General features: G+C 40.8%; 1 protein-coding gene across 1 annotated transcript; it reads left to right on the plus strand.

Annotated features, from left to right (window-relative positions):
- Positions 1–3306: 3306 nt before the first annotated feature.
- dapp1 (dual adaptor of phosphotyrosine and 3-phosphoinositides) lies at positions 3307–25523 on the plus strand. The gene is made up of 9 exons (XM_060925681.1): positions 3307–3415; positions 6356–6478; positions 11151–11284; positions 11405–11535; positions 20892–20939; positions 21887–21949; positions 22045–22130; positions 22403–22490; positions 22715–25523. The coding sequence occupies exons 1-9, from the start codon at positions 3354–3356 to the stop codon at positions 22736–22738; spliced, it is 759 nt and encodes a 252-aa protein (XP_060781664.1). The 5' UTR covers positions 3307–3353; the 3' UTR covers positions 22739–25523.
- Positions 25524–25600: the final 77 nt, after the last annotated feature.

Below are 25600 nucleotides of genomic sequence, written 5' to 3' on the forward strand. Positions count from 1 at the left end.
CCCCCCCCCCCCAAAAAAAAAAAAAAACTAACAAGATCTGGTTTAGGAAGTTCACAGCATGCAATAAATTTAGTCATTTGTTAGAGGGCTCATTTATATATTGCAGCATTCTGCAGTACCAGTATTGTAATAATTAACATTTTATGTTCAAATTTTTCAGCAAGTGTAAAACGTAGTGTTTGACTGAATTGTTCATATGGTTTTCTTTTTCTGTAGTCAGTGCTTCTGTAGTCAATGCCTTATGCAGTTCACTGCTGCTGAGTTTTGAAAGGATTATAGGAAATTGAGATGAACAGCTTTAAAACACTGTTTTCATCACAGCTAATGATGTGTTGATCTGTGATTTTTATTTTAAGCAATTGGGAATAAAAGATAAAATTTGATGCTTGACCAAATGTGATGGGGCTGTGTGGGTTTTTTTTTTTTTTTTTTTGGGGGGGGGGGGGGTTGTGTGTACTTTTTGTGAGCTACTGTGTATTTTTGAAAATTTCTTATGCAGGTAAAAAAATGCTGTTCAAAATACATGTATATAAAAATAAATGCAATTATGAAAACCACTGTTGCTCTTTGTATTATACATCTTATCGGAGGCCTGTCACTGTAGACTGTCATATTTTCCTGAAAAAGTCGATATTTTACTGTTGTAATAGATTACAATTTGCAATCTGCCAAAAGCTTCCTAATATACAGCATATGGCCAAATATTTGTGGACACCTTACCATCAGACCCCTATGTGTGCTTTTTAAACATCCCATGGTAGCACAGGAGTGTAGTGGTTAGCACTGTCGCCTCACAACAAGAAGGTTAAGGATTCGAACCTTAAGGCCAACAGGGGCCTTCCTGTGTGGAGTTTGCATGTTCTCCCCGTGTCTGCATGGGTTTCATCCAGGTGCCCCAGTTTTCCGGTTTCCCCTACAGTCCAAAGACATGCAGGTTAGGCTAATTAATAGCTCTAAATTGACTGTAGGTGTGGGCGTGAATGGTTGCTTGTCTCTATGCTTGTCTATGTGTCGGACCTGCGATGATCCGGCAACTTGTCAGGGTGTACCCTGCCTCTCACCCATAGTCAGCTGGGATAGACTCCAGCTTGCCCGTGACACTGCACAGGATGGGCGGTTACGGATAATGAATGGATGAACATCCCGTTGCAGATTAAGTCCTTTGCTGTTATAATAACCTCCAATCTTCTGGGAAGGCTTTAGGGAGTTGTGCTCATGGCATTGATGTTGGGTGAGGAGATCTGGGGGCACGTTCCAGTTTATCCCAAAGGTGTTCAGTGGGGTTGAGGTCTGGGCTCTGTGCAGGAAACTCGAGTTCTTCTGCTCCAATCTTGGCAAGCCACATCTTCATGGAGCCAAGGTTTGGGCCTCTTAATTTCAGTGAAGGGAAATTGTAATGCTACTGCATATAGAGACATCTTATACAGTTGTGCCCATATGGAAAAGATGTAGATAAATCTTATAAAAATTTGTATGTCCTTTGTCTGAAACTTGTATGTAAAGCATACAACAGTGAAACCAGATATAAGATCCTTAGTAAATTTGAACAAAATGAAACTTGTATGATTTGTGTATTTATCAGAACAATATATGACAGTAATGCAAAAGTGGTCACTTTCAGGAGTAAATCATATTCCTTATATGATGCACAATACATGAAACATAAACTGAAGGTGATGGAAAGTTATATTTTTATAAGTTTCTTCTATTTCTTTTCCATATGGGTGTGTTTCCAACTTTATGAAAGAAAAAGAAAGAAAGCATAACTTTATTCATCACACACTTGTGAAATTCCTATCTGCGTTTAACCCATCTGAAGCAGTGAACACACACATACGCACACACGTGTGAGCAATGAGCTCACACACATACCCAGAGCCATGCTAACAGCGCCCGGGGAGCAGTCGGGAGTTAGGTGCCTCGCTTAAGGGCACCTCAGCCCAAGGGCCGTCCCATATTAACCTAACTGCATGTCTTTGGACTGTGGGGGAAACCAGAGCACCTGGAGGAAACCCACACAGACACGGGGAGAACATGCAAACTTAAAAAGGTTCTCGAACCCAGAACCTTCTTGCTGTGAAGTGACCGTGCTGCCCAACAACAGTTGACAATTTGTTATGCTTCATTAGTCACTGATTGAAAAACGTTTTTTCATTTTAGCATTTAACAGTTTTGCATTTCTATCATTTGCCCATTTACCTATTCTTTTTTATAAATGTGCTTGAAATTTTGTGTAAAATCTTAAAGATATATAAAATTAACTATGTAACCAAAGTTCAGGGCGGCACGGTGGTGTAGTGGTTAGCGCTGTCGCCTCACAGCAAGAAGGTCCTGGGTTCGAACCCCGGGTCCGGCGAGGGCCTTTCTGTGTGGAGTTTGCATGTTCTCCCCGTGTCCGCGTGGGTTTCCTCCAGGTGCTCCGGTTTCCCCCACAGTCCAAAGACATGCAGGTTAGGTTAACTGGTGACTCTAAATTGACCGTAGGTGTGAATGTGAGTGTGAATGGTTGTCTGTGTCTATGTGTCAGCCCTGTGATGACCTGGCGACTTGTCCAGGGTGTACCCCGCCTTTCGCCCGTAGTCAGCTGGGATAGGCTCCAGCTTGCCTGCGACCCTGTAGAAGGATAAAGCGGCTAGAGATAATGAGATGAGATGAGACCAAAGTTCATTATAGTGTAAACGGTCTTGAGAAATTCTTCCAGCATGAAAGTAAGACAGTTTGTCAGAACACCGACTTTTTAGACGCCTACAGCATTGTGGGCGTGGTTATTGCTGTTTAGTATTTATACAGGTGATTATAGAAAATCGCGCGCGCTGATTGGTCGAGAAATTCAGACTATTTCTCGATAATCATCTCGAGCGACTCGGCAAAATGCCGGCCAATCGCTTCGTCATCGTAAGTGAGGAAGAATGAGAAATTATGAGAGAAAATGCTGTTCCTAAAAGCACTAAATATGCTATGACGTTTGGTTTAAAACTATTTAAAGGTAAGATGGAATTGTGATTTATTTTATCTATTTCAAAACAAAGTATTTTATGTGACACGTCTGCGCGCGCCTTTATTACATTGGTATGACGCTGCTGAAGTTTGAGATAAGTGTTTATTAATACGAATGTTTTTTTAAATAATCACCTGTGTATTTATACTAAAACAGTTATCAGGCTCAGTGAATATCGGTTATTATTATTATAATTATTATTGTTGTTGTTCTTGTGTGGGCGTGTCGGTTGCTGTGTGGGCGTGTCAGTGTGACAGGTTCAGCTTCCTCTGTGCTGCGTTTTGATTCCTCACTTTCAGTCTCGTCTGCTCTGCTAAAGTGCCCATCTGTCAGCAAATCTGCCACCGGAGCCGCCATGAGTGTCTGTAGCTCCACACTCAGCGGTCCAGAGGACATGGACGAGCTAGAGGCAGTTGGGTAAGTTGTTACTCACACTTTTATGAGTAAATAATCAGTTCAGCACTTTAAACGTCTGGCTGTCAGACAGAGGCTCATCTAAATCATGTGCCAAGGTTACTGTTTAAAATAAATAAATAAATAAATAAATATAAGAAAAAGAAAAGTTTTTATTCCGCTTTTTATTTAGGCTTTGTATTCATTTCATTGTATCATCAAACAATATCAAGACCTTAAAAACTAACAGCAGAGTAACTGTATTTCCTGTAGCTGATTAGTGTTGGAGCTTTTTGTATCCAAAGACAAAACTATCTCAAAGGCAGGATATGGTTAGCTAGTTTTCATTATTTACGTGTTAGTTTTGTGAGTTTCATGCTGCTATTTTTGTATTAACAGTTCAACTGGAAAATGTGAGTGGTGAAGAGCTGCAGTATGAGGAAACAAGTCTCTGATTTCTGATATGCTCTGATGAACACACAGCTGTAAACAATGTCCTGACGCCTGAGCAGCCCGTCTCTGAAACTCACTGTGTTCAAGTGAAGTCAGTTTATTTGTATAGCATGGAAGCGTATTGCTGCCACAACCAGGAAAAAAGGGGAAAATATCATTATCATGTAATAACATGAAAAGTTTATTGTTATAACAGTTTATTTTTTTCGCCGTCCGGTTTCCATCAAATCCTGCACTCCGATTGGCTGGCGAGCGGGTCCGTGTCCTACGGTACGGACCCCGGTTATGGACCCCGGTTACGGACCTCTGGCGACTCGCTCGTTCACAACAACAGCAAACATAGTAGCAATTTTTGTCAACATTTATCTTTTTTAAAAGATTTATTGATAAGATTTTTATCAAAAATCTTGTAAATTTTTGCCAGCATTTCTCAGGAGAATAGCATTAATTTTACAGCATGGATAGTGATAACGACAGTCTTCACAGCGAAAGCGAGTTTTACTACCCTGAGGAAGAAGAAATAAAAGAAAACATTTCAGGAGAAAGCTAAAAACTTGTAACTTGCTAATGCCGAGCAAAAACATGGCTGAATCCTGAATGACTCAATTTTGTATAAATAGGGGACTACATAGGTGGCAAAATGTAGTTTTTTTCCTGCCATGGAAGTGCACTTGTATACCAAGGAGGAAGCAATTTGCATGACAGCCATGAATGAGGATTCAAAATAGCGGCTCGCCTCGGCTTGGCTCGGTTTTCCTTTTCGGGCGCTCTCGTTTTCTGTTAGAATTTGGTAAAGAAAAAAATAAATATATTATTTACCAGCTTAAGGTCGGTCCGTATGGTGAAATACCGTGACCTCGGCCTTGAATACTGACCTCGGCCCAGAGGGCCTCGCTCAGTACTTTCAAGACCTCGGTCACGGTGTTTCACTATATGTACCTCCCAGCTGGTAAATAACATATATATTTTTTCACGTTATAACATGATGATTTATCTTGTTAAAACATAAAACCTTTCACTTTATAACATGGTAGCTTGAAACTCATGTTTTAATCTATGGTTCGAATGAGGTGTGCGAAAAATAAACTGGGTAATATGGCTCATTTACATGATTTAATCAAGTTTTATTTCATGCTTGGGTTGAGACATGGTGAGATTCTGCTGTTACTGAACACAGGGGATGATGTTGTAATAAGGATGCGCACTCTAAGAAGGATTTTAAAATACATGGGGCTGTACAGAAGGAAGAATGAGTTGCTGTGCAATAACAGAGTCTTCTGCTTCAAAAGAGGAAAATATTTTCTTAAAAAATAATTTAGAACCTCATCATATGGTGAATGTTTTCCGGAGAGGACACTTCTGATGGACAAAAGATCCTGTCGGAGGCGCTTAGAAAAAAACAGTAGAATAGAATATCTTTCTATTGTGAATGAAAGTATACGTCCCAATGTAAGACCTAGTTAGTGCTAAAAAATGCAATTCTGAATTTTACCAATAAAATCTAAGTGTAATAATTAAAATAGAATTAAAAGAAATGACCACAAGGTCGGGCGGCACGGTGGTGTAGTGGTTAGCGCTGTCGCCTCACAGCAAGAAGGTCCGTGTTCGAGCCCCGTGGCCGGCGAGGGCCTTTCTGTGCGGAGTTTGCATGTTCTTCCCGTGTCGGTGTGGGTTTCCTCCGGGTGCTCCGGTTTCCCCCACAGTCCAAAGACATGCAGGTTAGGTTAACTGGTTACTCTAAATTGACCGTAGGTGTGAATGTGAGTGTGAATGGTTGTCTGTGTCTATGTGTCAGCCCTGTGATGACCTGGCGACTTGTCCAGGGTGTACCCCGCCTTTCGCCCGTAGTCAGCTGGGATAGGCTCCAGCTTGCCTGCGACCCTGTAGAACAGGATAAAGCGGCTACAGATAATGAGATGAGATGAGATGTTGGCACACCACACCTCACAACTCAAGGGTCCCTGGTTTAATTCTGAGCTTGGGATCTCCTGTTCTTCCATTGTCAGTGTGAGTTTCCTCTGGGTTCTCAGGTTCTTCTTTCAGTTTCATTGATTTCCACCACCTTAGGTTTCCTCCTTGGCTCCTCTTGAGTATGTGAATGCGTGAGTGCATGGTGCCCTGTGATGGACTGGTATCCAGAGTGTATTCCCGGCTTATGCCCAGTGTTCCTGAAATAGATTCCAGATGCACAGCTACTGTGACCAGGATAAAGCAGTTACTGAAACTGAATGAATGAGTGTATGTTAGTGAATATATGTGAAAACAGCAGGGGAGGGTAATTTAACATTTGCAAGCAGTCTGAGTGACAAAAGGCACTGAGACAGGAAGATATTCTGCTGATTTCTGACAATGATAATATAGATTTTTATATTTGTAGTTGTTACCTCTTATAAAAAAAAGCCCATCATTTGTCATTAGCTAAAGCAAAACAGCAATCTGAATTTTCTGGTAATAAGACGAACCATATTATTTCTGTCATGTTATTTCATCTCTCTATCTCTCTCTCTGTAGTTGGTACCATTATGATTTGTCCCGACATGCAGCTGAGGCTCTGCTCTTATCAAATGGGATTGATGGGAGTTTCCTGCTCAGAAACAGCAACAAAGGACCTGAATGCTTTGCCCTCTCTGTCAGGTTAGATGCTCCTCCATCTCTTCTCTTGTTTCTCATGTTTGATTCTCACAGGATCTGCATGTGTGGATTTATTTACCCATGTTACTTTATAGTTCACATCCCTTGCCAATATTTGTAATGTGGCCTTTTTTGGAAGGCAGTGGCATAGTGAACCAGTTAATAGGGAATGCAGTCTATCAGATTTTCTTTGCCTGGGTCGGTGTGTTTAGTATTCTTGTTTATCAGTATTAACATACAGATTTTGAAATAGACCTAAGTACAGTACCAGTCAAAAGTTTGTAAACCCCTACTTATTCATAGGTCTTTCTGTATTTTTACTGTTTTCTACATCGTAGAACAATAAAGAAAAGAAAGCACAACTTTATTCATCACACACTTGTGAAATTTCCTCTCTGCATTTAACCCATCTGAAGCAGTGAACACACACATGCACACATACGTGAGCAATGAGTACACACACATACCCAGAGCAGTGGGCAGTCATGCTAACAGCGCCCGGGGAGCAGTTGGGAGTTAGGTGCCTCGCTCAAGGGCACCTCAGCCCAATGTCATCCCATATTAACCTAACCTGCATGTCTTTGGATTGTGGGGAAAACCGGAGCACCCGGAGGAAACCCACGCAGGCACGGGGAGAACATGCAAACTCCACACAGAAAGGCCCTCGCTGGCCGCTGAGTTCAAACCCAGAACCTTCTTGCTGTGAGGCGACCGTGCTAACCACTACACCACCGTGCCGCCCAAATACTGAAGACATCAAAACTATGAAGTAACATATGGAACATATAATTATGTGGTAAACAAAAAAGTGTTAAAAAACTAAATACATTTCATATTTTAGATTCCTCAGAGTAGCCACCGTTTACCTTAATGTCGCTTTGTACACTATTGGCATTATCTTAACCAGCTTCATGAGGTGGTCACCTAGAATGCTTTTCAATTAATAGGTGCCTCATCAAAAGTTAATTAGTGCCATTTCTTGCCTTCTTAAGGAGTTTGGGATCAAACAGTAAATAATAAACAAGTGTTGCCAGGCAAAGCAAACCTCGCCCGGCAGCACTTTTTTTATACCTATATGTTGATAATGGCAATATTTCTCAATCATCAGCTGTCAGGTTATAGTCCTATGAAAATCCATGACCTTGAGTTTGACATTTCAGAGTCATTCAAGGTCAAAGGTCATGGTGCCAATTGAAAGCCCATATAGCAGTTCCTATAGGTTGATATTGGTAAATATCTGTCTACCATCAACCATTTTCAAGTTACAGCCCTCTGAAAATCTGTGACCTTGAGTTTGACCTTTCAGGGTCACTCAAGGTCAAAGATCATGGTGCTAAATAAAAGGCTATATGGGAGTTCCTATATGCTCATATTAGTGAACATTTGTCTATCAGCAACCGTTTTTGAGTTAAAATGGAAAATATGTTATTTTGACCAAAAGGTTGACCTTTCCAGTGGCCTTGACCTTCACCTTGACCCGATTACCCCCAAAATATAATCAGGTAATCTATGGACCATTGCCCACCTACCCTGAAAATTTGAAGTCAATCGGTGCAACCGTCTAGACGCTAGATTGTTAACAGACAGACACACACACCAACAAACAAATGAAAGTTTGAAAGAAAACTATTGCCGCTTTTCCACTACAAACGCGGCTGAGTCGGGCTGAGCCGTGCCGTGCTGAGTCGGGCTGAGCGGGGCTGTTGGAGTTGCATTTCGACTACAACTGCGCTGAACCGTGCTGGCTGGAAGTGGGTGGACACATTGGGTGGAGTTAGCGAAAGTGGGTGGACGTCACGTGATGTCGTTAAGCAGCGCAAACAGTGACATCAGTGATCTTTTAAGCGGTAGTCTCACAACCCGAATAGTAAACAATAAACATGGAGGACATGGAGTCGTTAGTGTTGCTGGTCTTGGTGCTGTGGCTTGTTGTCACCGACAACGCGGACAGATACTGGCAAGAGTGTATAGATGAGGCGAGGCGCATAAGGCTTCAGAAATTCTCGTAATTCGTAATTCTTCTCCTTCCGGGTTTGCGGTGTTTACAGATCCCAGCGCGCTCGCGGGGCGTGTGTGGGCATGTGAGGACACTCCTCCTCACCAATCAGTGCACAGGGGAGTGTCTGCTCACGCCCCCAACCTCACTCGGCTCGCTTTGGCTCGCTTCAGCCCTACTCCAAAACGGTGCGAGTTTTAGGGGCTAAGCAGGGCTGAAGCGAGCTGAGTCGTGCTGGTTTTTGGTAGTCGAAACGCGAGCCGTGTCGGGCTGAAGTGAGCTGAAACGAGCTGAAGTGAGCTGAAAAAGGGTAGTGGAAAAGGGCCATATGAGAGATACCCCATCATGTAACATATCAATTGAAGCAGAATTGAAATATGAACATTTTGGAATTGGTCTGAAGTAAATATGATGAATATGAAGTAAGATGGTGGACTCCGTCCCAGGCGAGGTATTATTTTCGCCGTCCTGGGTAAAAATACAGTAAATAGCCCTATTCCACAACTGTAGTAATCTGCATTACATCAAGAACCACTCAACTAAGTAAAGAGAAACGACATCCATCATTACTTTAAGATATGAAGTGTCTTTTAATTAATTAAAATAAACCATTGAATTAGGAGGTGTGTCCAAACTTTTGACTGGTACTGTTAATTAAAATCATAGTATTGAACAAAAAACCATTTTGTGCATTGCATTCCTCTAAGTTTTGCTTTCAACTTATACTTTTTTTCTGTTTCCTGTTAACCGTTTCAATTCCCCTTTTTATGGTAGTTATGGTAGTATCATGCTAATAATAAGCTTATCACTCAAGGTAAGTGAAAATAAAAACCATATGAGCACAATCAGTATTATCCTTTCAAATCCTGGACCATCATGCCAAGTACATTATACAGGGTGTTTCAAAAAATTTGACATTATTTGAGATGTAAATATCCCAGAAACTACATAGTCTAGGCAGATGAAACTGAATGGGCTAAATGTTGAGCAATATAAGATTTATTCCTCAAAATTTGAATGAGAAATTCAAAGGTATGTGGCTTCCATGAACGATTTCACAAATTTTCAATATTCGTGAACCCGCTCAACTGTCTCTTCCGATGCTGGCAATCGTCCAGATCCTTTTGCTCTGCACAGACAGCCTTCCTCTTTTAACTTTTTGTGCCATGTCCAAATCTGCATTGCAGTTGGTGCATTTTTAGAGAATTCTCTCATAAATGCACGCAGCACAGTCTTGTTTGACTATGTTCAAGCGTACTCTAACACACAGAACGCATTTTCTTTTCCAGTGAATGGCATTTTTATATCTAAAAAGATAAAAACAAACAAACAAATAAAAACCATAAAATTTTGGCCTGTTTCCACACATGCTGTTAAAATTTAAGGTCAATTGAAAGAGAATTGGCAAAGTTATTAGATTGTGAAATGATATCAAATTTTTTGAAACACCCTGTATTGTACTAATTATTTCCTGACAGAGCTTTAGTGTATACTTTATGTGGATTATGCTCTTTGTTTGACATTACATTGAATTACATTCAGATTTTATGAAATCCATGTCTGTAACCAACAGAGGTGGACAAAGTACCCAACTTCATTACTTAAGTCAAAGTACAGATCCCACTGGTCAAATGTTACTCCGATACAAGTGAAAGTTGCACAGTCAAATTTTTTATTTAAGTTAAAGTACTGAAGTACTTGCTTTTAAAAATACTTAAGTATTAAAAGTACATTTTTTGTCAATGCGTTGTTGTATTATTGCCACAACATATACAGTTACCAAAGACATAAATGTGAATTCACAAAATGAGCGCATGTTGTGCCATCACGGTGGTTTAATGTTAAGCTAGCTAGTCTGTGAAACTCCACCTGACATGCTAGCAAACTCTTTTCAAACTCGAAATCATATTGGGTAGCTAACGCTACTAGAAAAGAAAGATTTCTACATTCTGTTTATTTGGCAAGATTATGCTAAAACATTTCTGAAAGGACTTCAGATAAGTTAACGTTATTCATGTTAACGTAACTCCATTTTTACATGCTAACTAATAGTGTCCAAGTTAACTAGCTATGTGTTAATGTTAGCTGTGGACAAGGCTATGACAACTTAGTGGGCAAACCCATAGAAAGTCCTTTGGCTAACCAGACTGCATGGTTATTGCCATCAACTGATCGTGTTCAAATAATGCTGCTGAGAAATCACTGAACTTGATTTTATACAGTCTATGGACATGATGTGACCCTAGTGATTACTGACAGGCTGTCTCAGTCTCACTTGCAAAAAAACCAATAACGTTTTAGAAAAAAAAAAGAAAAAACATCCACTTTCAAAGGTGCTTCATAGTAATGAGTAACGAGGACCTTGACAGAAATGAAGTGGAGTAAAAAGCATGATATTTGCCTTTCAAATGTAGTGAAGTTAAAGTCATAAGCTTCCCCCAAAAAAATACTCAGGTAAAGTACAGATACTCAAAAAGTATACTTAAGTACAGTACTCAAGTAAATGTACTTTGTTACTGTCCACCTCTGGTAGCCAAGGCCATCACCTCTCAGGTTAGTGCAGCTCCTACTTTTGTGCAATGAATGTTGTTCACTGTACAGCTAGGAGAATTTGAGAAGGTATCTGTAACACATTAAATAGCCCTTATTGGACTAAATATCTTGGTTTGATTCAACCAGGGCAAAGGACTCAGTGAAGCATTTTCACGTGCAGCGGAAGAATGGGAGGTATTCTTTTGGATTCAATGAGTTTTCATCCCTTCAGGATTTCACCAGCCACCTTGCCAATCAGCCACTACTAGGCAGTGAAACAGGTTTGCCAACACCCCCACCTCCATTGCTACAGCCCTCCCAAAAAACCTACACAAACAAACCTATTTATTTTTGTCTGATTCACTAATCTCCATGTCATTCCTATTATTCTTGCTATACAGGTAATCTGATAGTGCTGCGGTTCCCATACCCCAGGCAGGTGGAGGAGCCATCCATTTATGAGTCTGTGTGTGTGCACACTGCTATACAGACAGGACGGAGTGAAAGTGACTTGGTCCCCAGTGCTCCTTCGGTATGTTAGCAGCACCTTACATTTTGCTTTAATAAATTCATAATATTTGGCTGATTTATCCTGTTTTTATGATGAGAATCTCACCAAGTATTAATCATATAAAATACCCCAAAGGTCAATTTTGTTCATCACAGAAATGACAGTTTAATTCAAAGGAAACCTCCACACTGAAACACATTTCAGTGTTTTTGTTGAAATATTTGTAGTGTGCTTAGCCATTTTTGTGTTAATATGTTGGTTGATGCTGTTTTGTCATTATTCCTGTGAGAGGTTAGTAGCTGTGTGCTGTTCTGACATTACAGGGGGACACTGCTAACTCAGATACAATACCTTATAACAAGAGCTTTCAGGGCTTCTTTATTCACTAACCATTAATGTGAAATCCAAGGGAGAAGTCGTGGAGAAAGCAAAAGTTGGACTCCCAGTTCAAGAATACAATGCAGTGATAAGACACATTTGTTACACATTTGCTTAGTTATGGCAGACACTCAGCTCAGCTATTTAGTGATCTATGAGATGATAAGCATGATGCCTCTGATGGCTGAATCACCATGACAGCCTAAGCTTTAGAACCTTGTGTGTTTGACCACAGAGTATGGATAAGGAGATCAGAAAGCTGAACAGATTAAAGAACTAAAATGCTGCTGGATCACTCATTAGGTAGAAATGAAGCAAGGGGTAAATCCCACTGGTGCAGCTATCAGTAGATAGTCAGACAGCTTTGTGGGTAATGTAGGAAATGGTTAATCAATAAGTGAAAATAGACCAGAATTTCATTACAAAATAAATCTTGGATATCAGTGAAGACCACATATTACAACCCCAAATCAGAAAGAGTTGGTATGGTATGGAAAATGCAAATAAAAAAGAAAGCAGTGATTTCTAAATTTACTTTGACTTGCATTACACTGCTACGGTATGAACCCAAGATATTTCATGTTTTGTTTGGTCAACTTCATTCCATTTGTTAATATACATCCATTCCTGCGTTTCATGCCTGCAACACATTCCAAAAAAATGTTGGGACGGGGTAATTTAGGGTTAATGATGAGGTCAGACAGTGTGAATGTGAGTGCGAATGGTTGTCTGTCTCTATGTGTCAGCCCTGTGATGACCTGACGACTTGTCCAGGGTGTACCCCACCTTTCGCCCGTAGTCAGCTGGGATAGGCTCCAGCTTGCCTGCGACCCTGTAGAACAGGATAAAGCAGCTAGAGATAATGAGATGATGAGATGAGATGACAAAATCAGTATCTGGGAAATGCCTCATCTTTGAGAAGCAAATATAGGCAGAAGATCTCTAGTTTGTCAACAAACTGCATGAGAAAATCATTGAAATGGTTAAAAAAAACAGTCCTCAAAAAAAGATACAAAGGGATTTGATATTTCACCTTGTACGGTGCATAATATAATTAAACCCTTCAAGAAATCTGGATATATTTTGGTGTGTTAATGGCAAGGGCACAAGCCTAAGCTGAATACCCGTGATCTCCAATCCCTCAGATGGCACTGCATCAAGAACCGTCATAGCTGATATAACCACACAGGCTCGGGATTACTTTGGCAAATCTTTGTCAAGCACTACAATACAGAGTTATATCCACAATTGCCAGTTAAAACTTTACTGTGCAAAAAAGAAGCCTTATCTTTACTGTGTCCAGAAGCACCATCGACTTCTCTGGGCTCTGAGGTAGAGGTCTGTGCGGGACAGAATTTTCAGTCCCGCTCCCGTCCGCTCCCGCATTGTGCAGTCCCGCTCCCGCCCGCTCCTGCAAAGAATTATGATTTTCAGTCCCGCTCCCGCCCGCACCAGCCATATTTTGTCCCGCTCCCACCTGCAAATCCCGCATGATGCAGACGTTCGCGTTATTTCTCACGAAAGTTCTTGTCATTGGCTTGGGGAATTAAACATGCTGAGCTTAGCTGAGCTCTCCACTGACCGATCCTTCACCTAGCGCACGGAGCGAGGGTGCGCGTGGCCAGGCGGCATGCGCAGCTGAGGCTTTACAGAGATACCCAACACACCTACCAAAATCTACAGTGGATATTAAGAATATTGTACATTGCACATAGCTTATGTCACTCCTCACATTTACATTCTAAGAAATACAAGTAGGCCTATAAGAAATTAATATAATTTAAAGACACAGCGTGATGGTGCCCCGCCCCCTACTTTGAGTGGATTTGAGCATAAATATCTACAGCTCACATTCACGTTTGTTATTATTTACCTTGTTTCTGAATTCGGAATGTTGAAATGGCAACATGTAGACCTAATAATAATAATTATTTAAGTAGGCTAATCATTTAAGTATGCGCTCTCCCGTGGTGCGTCTCCTATGAATAATTAATGTGAAAGGAGAGATGGATCGCACTCTTGAACTGCTTCTTTTAGTTACGTTTCTTTTCAGTTGTTTTTAGCAGCAGAAGGAGACAAACGTTTCGGCTGTTGCCTTCGTCAGTGTCTCTAATAATAATAATAATAATAATTATAATAAACAGGGCGGCACGGTGGTGTAGTGGTTAGCGCTGTCGCCTCACAGCAAGAAGGTCCTGGGTTCGAGCCCCGTGGCCGGCGAGGGCCTTTCTGTGTGGAGTTTGCATGTTCTCCCCGTGTCCGCGTGGGTTTCCTCTGGGTGCTCCGGTTTCCCCCACAGTCCAAAGACATGCAGGTTAGGTTGACTGGTGACTCTAAATTGACCGTAGGTGTGAATGTGAGTGTGAATGGTTGTCTGTGTCTATGTGTCAGCCCTGTGATGACCTGGCGACTTGTCCAGGGTGTACCTCGCCTTTCGCCCGTAGTCAGCTGGGATGGGCTCCGGCTTGCCTGCGACCCTGTAGAGGGATGGGGCGGCTAGAGATAATGAGATGAGATTATAATAAACAATAAAAAAAGACAGGCGAGCATGTACAGTGGGGCAAAAAAGTATTTAGTCAGCCACCAATTGTGCAAGTTCTCCCACTTAAAAAGATGAGAGAGGCCTGTAATTTTCATCATAGGTACACTTCAACTATGAGAGACAGAATGGGGGGAAAGAATCCAGGAAATCACATTGTAGGATTTTTAATGAATTAATTGGTAAATTCCTCGGTAAAATAAGTATTTGGTCACCTACAAACAAGCAAGATTTCTGGCTCTCACAGACCTGTAACTTCTTCTTTAAGAGGCTCCTCTGTCCTCCACTCGTTACCTGTATTAATGGCACCTGTTTGAACTCGTTATCAGTATAAAAGACACCTGTCCACAACCTCAAACAGTCACACTCCAAACTCCACTATGGCCAAGACCAAAGAGCTGTCAAAGGACACCAGAAACAAAATTGTAGACCTGCACCAGGCTGGCAAGACTGAATCTGCAATAGGTAAGCAGCTTGGTGTGAAGAAATCAACTGTGGGAGCAATTGTTAGAAAATGGAAGACATACAAGACCATTGATAATCTCCCTCGATCTGGGGCTCCACGCAAGATCTCACCCTGTGGGGTCAAAATGATCACAAGAACGGTGAGCAAAAATCCCAGAACCACACGGGGGGACCTAGTGAATGACCTGCAGAGAGCTGGGACCAAAGTAACAAAGGCTACCATCAGTAACACACTACGCCGCCAGGGACTTAAATCCTGCAGTGCCTGACGTGTCCTCCTGCTTAAGCCAGTACATGTCCAGGCCCGTCTGAAGTTTGCTAGAGAGCATTTGGATGATCCAGAAGAGGATTGGGAGAATGTCATATGGTCAGATGTAACCAAAATAGAATTTTTGGTAAAAACTCAGCTTGTCGTGTTTGGAGGAGAAAGAATGCTGAGTTGCATCCAAAGAACACCATACCTACTGTGAAGCATGGGGGTGGAAACATCATGCTTTGGGGCTGTTTTTCTGCAAAGGGACCAGGACGACTGATCCGTGTAAAGGAAAGAATGAATGGGGCCATGTATCGTGAGATTTTGAGTGAAAACCTCCTTCCATCAGCAAGGGCATTGAAGATGAAACGTGGCTGGGTCTTTCAGCATGACAATGATCCCAAACACACCGCCCGGGCAACGAAGGAGTGGCTTCGTAAGAAGCATTTCAAGGTCCTGGAGTGGCCTAGCCAGTCTCCAGATCTCAACCCCATAGAAAATCTTTGGAGGGAGTTGAAAGTCCGTGTTGCCCAGCGACAGCCCCAAAACATCACTGCTCTAGAGGAGATCTGCATGGAGGAATGGGCCAAAATACCAGCAACAGTGTGTGAAAACCTTGTGAAGACTTACAGAAAACATTTGACCTCTGTCATTGCCAACAAAGGGTATATAACAAAGTATTGAGATGAACTTTTGTTATTGACCAAATACTTATTTTCCACCATAATTTGCAAATAAATTCTTTAAAAATCAGACAATGTGATTTTCTGGATTTTTTTTCTTATTCTGTCTCTCATAGTTGAAGTGTACCTATGATGAAAATTACAGGCCTCTCTCATCTTTTTAAGTGGGAGAACTTGCACAATTGGTGACTGACTAAATACTTTTTTGCCCCACTGTAATTCCAAGTGGAAATTTGGTATATTTATTGTTCAGCCATACAAAACATTAGGCTAACCTAGTTTACATTTGTAAAGCATTTCTAACTAGAATATCCTATAGAGTACCCTATAAGCATAGCATATATAAATGTTATAACAAAACACAGTCCTAGCCTACGAACAGTGTTGACAGTAGGCTATGCATCGTCAAAAACAACAACAAAAAATCGACAGTATAGGCTACTGTAGCCATTATAGGGCTATGGTTGCACATTTCTAAAACTATTTGGGCTTGAGCCTCCGTGCAAGTGTTAAACTCAATATAACATAGCTGACCTTGTTTGAATATGAATAAGAAAAACGAGAAAAAAACGTCAGTAGGCTATAGCATGTCTAATTGAAATAACGGTAGGTTTAATCAAATGCAGGTAAACGAAACAACTAGGCCTATTGCTTAGGCTATCGGGTTCTTTGAACAGCTATGGAGAAACAACAAATTGTTCACTGTTGAGGGCTTCAACATACTGCGCCTTTCCTCCAGTATGTGACCACATATGCTGAACGCGCGCTCGGATGGTGCGCTGGAACCTGGAATGGCCAGTACATGCCGTGCCAGTTTGGCAAGTGTGGGAAAGTCATAGCAGTGCTTTTTCTACCACAGCAGGATATCTTTAGATTGGTGTGATTCGGATCCAATGAGTTTCACTTTCAGATAATCATCAATCTCGGAGTTTAAAGACTTCGATTCAGCACCCTTAGCACCGACATCCTCCCATTCCTCAAAGTCACGAAAAGTGACCTTTTTAGGTGGAGGTGGCGCCGCGCTTTCATCAGTTTGGACATTAAACCCCAACTCCTCGGTCATCTCTTTCACAGCTTCCGTCACGTATTGTCTTTCATTTGCATTGATCATCCCAAGACGACGCAGCTTTGGAGTAAGGAAAGTTGCTACTTTATACAGCATGTCAATTCCGTTTGGGACAAGGTGACTTGGTGACAGCAGTGCGTCTAGGCGTTGCGCACACGCAGATGCGATGACACTGAGTAGGGGGTCAGCCTTGGCCACTTCACAATGCTCCCTTAACTTCACGGACCATGGCAGAACAAGCGCAGCACTTAATGCCGTATTATCAGACTCCAGGTCATTCGTTGCGTCTTTGAAGGGTTTGAGAAACGCCACCAGGGATGCAAGGATCTGTTTATTGATGCAGCTTATTTTGTCATATTGGTTATTTTCAAGTAGAACTGTTGTGACCTCGTCATACTGCTGTGAGATAGAATCCAGCATGTCCACAGTCGAATTCCATCTCGTCTCCACTGACTGTTTGAGAGACTTCGTCAGCTTGACTTGCAGGCCGGAATGTTTAAAATAGCTGACCAGCTTCTTTGCGTCGCTGATCAGCTGGCCTACTTCAGGGACTTCGCTCATCACAGTAGGAGACAGGGCATGCGAGAGAACTGAATTCAGTACATGGGCACTGCAGTTTAGCCTTGTGAATCCTTGTAAGGAGGCTACCATATTCACTCCTCTATCTGTCACAAACACAATCTTTTTCCCCAAGACTGAACAATCGATTCCGAAGGCTCTTAAATTCTGAAATAATAAAGCACGGATATTTTCTCCTGTCTTTGAGGTTCCTTCATCAAATGGGGGAGAAAATAGCACTCTAGACTGTAAGTTGTAGTCTGAAAATTTGTTAAAACAAGTGGGAAAATAAGTGGGTGTCAGCAGACTGATCTTTATCATGTCTACCTGTCCAGGCTGACCCAGAAAGCAGACAAAATTTGTACTGACATTACCCACCCACTCTCAGTGAAGTTCCAGACACTTCCTTCTGGTCACAGATATAGATACCCCAACATCAGAACTAATAGAGCAAAGAATTCATTCATTCCTATGGCAATTACACAATTGAATAAGATGTGGGAAACACACACCTAACATTACAAGATAACTGTCACATCTTTTTATTGTATAAATTATTTTATTTATTACTGGGTTTTTTTTTAGCTGGTGCAATGGACGTGGTGTGTTTTTGTTGTGTTTTATGTGTGTTTGTGTTGGGATGTTTGATATGATGGTGGCTAGTGTCTCGTCTTGTGTTGTGCTATAAGTCAAATAGCCTTTTTAAGGAGATTAAAGTTTCTACTGTAAGTAAGTAAGAATTGATGTAATGCAGGGTGGCTGAGAGGAAAGAGGTTTTGCGATATGTTTCAGTCCAGACATCCGTTGTCACAGCACACCCGTATTTCCCAATCATCTCGTTTATGTCATCAACAACAGCTCTTCTAAATTTGAGTGCCCTATAATCTACATGACGTGACACAGTTGTTGGATGGGGCAGAATATCTCGCACATCGAATTTGCCTATTGTGGCTGCCGTGTCAACTAAGTGTTGGGCTAACTGAACTAATCCCCGACCAGCGATGCTGTCATACGGGTGGAGGTCTGCAGCAACAAAATCAACGCATTTCTCCACGGTCTTTGCCTTCAACTCATCTGTCACTTTTGCGTTGTTCCCTCTGAACTCCAACAATTGTTGTCCTTTTAACACAGTACATACATGGCGATTCAGGCCTGATGTACCTGATTTATGGCTGTTGTATGTCAGAACCTTTTGGCACTTATCACAACAAGCAAAGGGCAGCTGGTTTCCCTCTGCGTCGTACACGAGTGAGAATGATTTCCAAATGTCTGATTTCAGGACTCTTGACTTTTTAACGGAATATGTACCTCTTTTTAAAGCAGCACTTACTTTTGAAGCACTGTGAGCTTCACTAGAGGAGCTTTGCTCTTCTGCCATGATGGAGATCTCAAACACGGAAGAGGAAAGGAATCGGAAACGTACGCGTATAAATGTATAAATTAATAATTTATACATTTTATTTTAAACACGTTTTTAGTTAGCGGGACTGCAGCTTATCACCGCTCCCGCGCGTGCCCGCATTGTGCACTCCTGCTCCCGCCCGCGCCCGCAGTGAGCTTTCAAAATTTGTCCCGCGCCGCACTGCTTTGCGTCGGGTCCCGCGGGACTCCTGAGGGAGTAGAGGGCTCTACTCTGAGGCATCTGGGAAGGACCATCACACAGTAGAAATGGGTATTGCTGTCAGACGAATAAGTATTTCAGGTCTTTTTTTCTTTCTTTTGGAAAAACTGTATGCCGTTTGTTCCAGACCAAAGACCAAAAAGACCATCCAGACCGTTACCAGCAACAAGTTTAAAAGCCAGGGTGTGTCATGGTATGGGGTTGTGTCAGTGCCCTTGGCAAAAGTAACTTACACTTCTGTGATGTCAGCATTAATGCAGGAAAGTACAGTGAGATTTTGGAGTAACATATGCTGCCTTCAAGTCAACATCTTTCCCAGGGATATTTCAACAAGACCATGCAAAACAACATTCTGCACATATTACAAAGGCATAGCTGTGGAGGAAGAGGGTGCCCATCTCCTCTGTCCCCAATAAAGAATGTGTGGGGAATTTTGAAATGAAAAATATGACAACGATGACCCTGTACCTGTTGCACACCTTAAGACCTGTTTGCAGTAAGAATGGAACAAAATAACACCTGAAATACTTCATTGCTTGGTGTCTTCAGTCCCTAAACATTTTTTATATATTGTGAGGAGGAATGGCAACATTATAAAGTGGTAAATGCTTTATTGTCCCAACTTTTTTTGAAATGTGTTGCAAGAAACAAAATTGCAATAAGTGCTTATTTTGAAACAAACAAACAGACAAACAAACAAAAATCCAATAACATTCCTGAGATAAAACATCAAATAATGTAATGCTGTGCTGTTTTGAATGCAGTACAGGTCAAATATTATTTACAAATTATTGTTTTCAGTTGTAATTTCAACATACCATCCTAACTTTTCTCACTTGGGGTTGTAATTTTAAAAGTTAATATCCAAGTTTTCCAGTCACATCCATAACGGAATTTCGTCACATCCATAACGCTGACTTTTCCTTCCGAAACTCTGCATGAAATACAAAATATTTTAAACAAAGATTTTTTTAATATTCACCTTGGACCCCTCTATCAAATGGATATCTCCATTTCGACATTAGGTTTACAATTTCACAGTTTGATAAAAATGTACAGTCACCCAAGAAAAGTGATACTTTTTCTGTCACATCCATAACGCATCTTTTATTGGCATTTTCTGGCATGCCCTAGATGTACTATGGGAATTGTTCTTGTTCTATCACTTCTCCAGTATGGTACAGCCTTAAAATATGCAACACCTGTTTAAATACTGGGAGACAATAAAACATGCACTGGGTCATTTGTTGCCATTTTGAGTTCAAGTGTCACGTCCATAACGTTGGAATTGCTCATAAATAGACATGGCATATGTTTAGAAAATCAGCAATTTAACCACCATAACCCTTTGAAAAACTCTCTAAATATCAGCTAAAACTATCAAAGTTCTTAAATAATATTTAGGATGGCTATTGTTTTGCTGTTTTGTGGATTTTAGCATACATTTCTGTGGCTTGTGGCAATAATATAGAATTGTACATGATCAAAGTTGATTTTAGCTTGGATTTTACATTATAAGAAAGAAAGACTGACAGTGACATATTAGGTTGGTTACAAATTGGTTCAACTTATTCACATCTGTAAAATACAGGCCTAGGTGATATCTCTGGGAGTGGTTTTGATGTATTACATGTTGCTCTATTTTTGCATGGTGAGGTTGACATTTACATGGAATTGCCCAAATACTATTTATTGAAGCCACTAATTAGGTAAATATCAAAGTAAGCTGACACATCACAGAACACATTCTTTCAGTTCAGGAAAGTCTGTTTTTCTATTAGACTATCTGTTACTAATTGTACATCCTCCTGCAGCTTGGCACAAAAGAAGGCTATCTGGTGAAACAAGGAGGCCTCGTAAAGGTATGAGTCAGTGTGAAGTTTCACCTTCTTGTACAATATACAGTCTTTATTTTTGAGCAGCAACAATAGTTATGTACATTCACTGTCCCCTCTATTATCATACTAATCACCATATTAATACTGGCTAGGACCTCGCATTTGTTCTCAATTCTTTTTGCCACTGATTCCACAAAGTGTTGGGAAAATTACTTTGATATTGTGGTTCATTACATGAATGCATCACATAATTGCTGCAGATTTGTCAGCTGCATATTCATGCAACAGATCTCCCTTTCTACCACATCGCAGTAATAGATAGGCATGGCATTCAAATAAATACCAGCCTGAATTGTTGACACAAGGCAGGTTGGTTCCATGGATTCATGCTACTGATGCCAAATTCTGACCCTACAATCTGCATCAGAAATAAAGATTTATCAGAGCAGACATTTTTTACCTGTCCAGTTCTGGTGAGCTTTTGCCCACTGTCACCTCAGATTCCTGTCCTTCGCTGGCAGGAGTGGAACCTGATGTGGACTTTTGCTGTTGTAGCCCACCCACCTCAAGGTGTTGTGCAATGTGTTGTGCATTCTGAGGTTGTAAAGTGTGGTTATTTGATTTGCTATAGCCTTCCTGTTAGGTTGAACCAGTCTGTCTGGCATCAACAATGAGGTTACGGAGTTCACATTTTTTTTCTAATTCTGATTAGAAAATTCTAATTAGAATTTTCTAATTCTAATTCTGATGTAAAGATTAACTAAAGCTCTTGACCTGTATCCGTATGATTTTATTCATTGTGCTGCTGCCACATGATGATTGAATAATTGCATAAAGGAGCAGGGGTACAGGTGTTCCTAATAAAGTGGCTGGTGAAAGTATGTACAAATAAATTTGTGATAAATAATAGTAATAAGATCACTGATTTTCCTACTGTAGATGCTTTGAGTACTTATTAGTGTGTCTTTTAGAACTGGAAACAACGATGGTTCACACTGAACAGAAATGAGCTGAAGTACTTCAAAGACAAAATGGTAAGTCTAAAAAACATCTTACCCATTGTTTAATCAGTATGCAGTGTAATATAAATAATGCCATTCTTTATTTTTTGTTTATTTCTCTCGGCCAGTTTTCAGAACCTATTCGGACCCTGGATCTGACCGCATGCTCTGCCGTTCAGTTCGATTACAGTCAGGAAAGGGTTAACTGCTTCTGGTAGGAACAATGATACTCACACTGCCTGATATATGTGGTGTATGTTATAGAGGTTTATTTCCTGTCTGTTGAACTGTAAAATGGGGAAATACAACTAAAAGTACGTCTGTACATGCAGAAAGGGCAGCATTAAGTTACCACTCCTTCTCTTCACACCACTTACATACTTAATAAAAAATACACATTACAGTTCCTGAATCTTTACATAGATAATGTCTCACTACACTTTGTGGTTATTTTCATACATCTCTTATTTCCACTCTCTATTATAGCCTAGTGTTCCCTGAGAGGACGTTTTATTTGTGTGCAAAATCAGGTGTGGAGGCTGATGAATGGATAAAAATACTTCGCTGGAAATTGGTAAGAACAGTTATAAATGAGCAAAAAAAAAAACTACTAATTATGTATTAGGCATTAATGGATGTAAGACTTAATAGATGCAAGATGTGTTATAGTTATAGTGATTGTTTTAGAATAAAAAATGATTAGTTTTTGGTAAAACTAAGAAAATTGTAGCTGCATGTAGCACCTTTCCATTGTTTCCTCCATTGCATAGCAGTTATTATACTCGTCTTTTTTTCCAGTCACAGATAAGAAAAGGAAGCTGATGACCAAAATGTGGAAAAAAGAAGGAACTGCTGGGAGTGTGAGCTATGAGAACAGTTATGAATGATATAATAAGACAAACTTAGAGTTCAGTAGCAGCTGTGGGTTTATATTTGCTCCTGTGGCCACTGTAATCTGTTGTCAAGGTGTTACTGTGTGGTGTGAAGAATGTCTGTGTCTCAGATGTGACTCTGTAAGGATGGCTAAGTAATTCCTGACCTCCTGTTATGCAGATCACATATGGAGATGGTGAATTTCAGTGATCAGGTTTAGAAAGAGAATGGGTCTAATGGCATTTACAAACGGAGGTCATTAATGGTGTAACTAATTAAGCTTTCCCCTGTGGATCCATGAAGTGCCTGTAGTACACTGCTGCAATAGTGCAAAGGTATTGATAAAATACTAAAACCCTGGATGGAAACATGAATTTAACTTTGTACTGAGTAAGTAAGTAAAATACATGCAGCTACCTGATGACTCCTACCTCATTAAATGGTTAGCAGTTGTTGAAAAAGGATCACCAGTCAGATTTTTGATCAGTGTTTCAACTATAAGTTTCAGTTTGTGTTATTTACAGTCCACTCCAAAAGTATTCGAATTGCAAGGTCAATTCTTTTGTTTTTGCTATACATTTGGGTTTGAGATCAGAAGTTGAACATCAGCTTTTATTTCCTTATATTTGCATATAAATGTGTTAAACAACTAAGTCTATGTTAGTTACTAAGAACATGGCACTTTTTGTTTGAACCCACCCATTTTTCAAGTGATCAAAAATATTGGAACACATGACTGACAGGTGTTTCTTTTTGACCAATTAGATTGATTGTTGAAACACTTAACAGCTCTGAATGTCTTCTCTTGGTTTAAGCCATGGGTTTTGTTGCGAAGACGCTATTTGTTGTTAAAAAGGATAAACCAACAAGACCAGAGAGGTGTCTATGGGAGAAAAGCAAGCCATTTTGAAGCTGAGAAAAGAGGGGAAATCGATCAGAGCCATTGCACATGCATTGGGCATAGCCAATACAACGATTTGGACTGTCCTGAAAAATAAAGAAACCGGTGTACCAACAACCAGACATTGAACAGGTCGGCCAAGGAAAACAATAGCAGTCAGTGATGAACATTGTGAGAGCTGTGAAGAAAAACCCAAAAACAACAGGCTGCCGTCATGATGGAAATTACAAAGTGGCCAACACAAAAAAGGACTTCATCAGGGGGAAAAAAGTGGAAGGTTTTAGACTGGCCAAGCCCATGTTTACATTAGACCGTATCAGCGGATCATCAGATTAACGTTTTTAAAACGATTAGTGTGCACACAGCAACACCAATACACGATTTGCGTGCACATAGCAACGCCAATACACGGATACGCTCGGCTCCGCAGGCATCCTGCGCTCCAAATCACTCCACCCTGAACAGCGAGTGCCCTCTGGAGGGTGTGCACTCCGGCCCTGCGCAGCTCACACAGCGCGCGAGTGAAGTGCACAAGCCACGATTCGGGACTGAGCCGCTGTGTGTGTGATCCCAGCGCATATCACTTACTACTTGCAAGTGGAAGGATGGCAAGCCTAAAGACAATCATAACTACACAATGGGCAGTATTTGCATCAGTATTTGCAGTATTTTCATACTTTTATACTCTTTAATGAAAGGTGATACAAGGCGGAAGTCTGCGCCGTTTTTCAGCAGTCGTGTCACATGACCAACGCCAGCGAATCAGGAAGGTGGATGTCACAGTGACATTGTCCAATGAGACGCCAGCTAGAGCTCAGCGCAGCGTATCCGCGTATTCTGAATGTTTACACAGCACCGGAGCTGACACGATCTGGATTGAATACGTGGATGCTGGAGGATTCCTGTTTCCTGGCGTTTCCAGGCGGTTTAATGTAAACGGACAGTGCATCCGCGAAGAAAACGAGACAGTGTAATGTAAACGTAGCCCAAGTCAAGCACCAGTTGATCACATTCACCTCCTGAAGAGAGACTGAAGGGATAAATCCCCTAAAACAAACAATGGAAAGAAGCTGCAGTATAAGTCTGGAAAAGCATTGCAACAGTTTAGTGATATCAATGGGTCTCTGGCTTGATGCAGTTATTTGCAAGCAAGATATACATACCAAGTATTAAGTTTTGTTTACTTTTGCTCACCTAATAATTGGGTGGTCTGCCATCAAAGGTGCCAAGTTGTTTAACACATCTAGATGTAAAGCTCAGGAAATGAAAGCTGAAATTCTGATCTATTGTCTCATATTCATCTTTGATCTTAAACCCAGATGTCTTCAGTGTATAGCAAAAACAAAAGAACTGGTCTTGTTCCAGTACTTTAGGAGGGGCCTGTCCACTGCATTGGCAAACACTGAACATCAAGACAGACATTTAACACCATAAACTACAGCTGGAATTTCAGTCAACAATGATTTTCAACTTTTATTCTTTAGCTCCATTTGAAGATAGCCAGAAGATATCTTTAACCCATAATAGCTGCTGATATGTTAAACATGGCAGCAAAACTACCATGTTATGGGCAGCTATACATCCTGATTGGAGTCATTAGTTCAAATATTTGCTTTGTGTAGGAACATGGAGCCATTTTACTGGACCAAGTGCACCAAACTCTCTTAAAGTTTAAGTCACTACATTTGTTGCTAAATTGAGGATGTCAGACACTTTTTACATGGTCTCATTATAGACTATTATAAATAGTCTGTGAAATAAATTAAATATTTCCCTCTTTATTCATGAGTTATTTAATAGCCGAATTGTGCAATAAAAGCTTTGCCAAAAGAATGGAAGGTTTTATTTTTGTTGTTCTACAAACCATAATCCTGCTCTTTATAATATTGTCCTCTACCAACTTTTGTATG

The sequence above is a fragment of the Neoarius graeffei genome, chromosome 7 (genome assembly GCF_027579695.1).
Source record: "Neoarius graeffei isolate fNeoGra1 chromosome 7, fNeoGra1.pri, whole genome shotgun sequence".
NCBI lineage: Eukaryota > Metazoa > Chordata > Actinopteri > Siluriformes > Ariidae > Neoarius > Neoarius graeffei.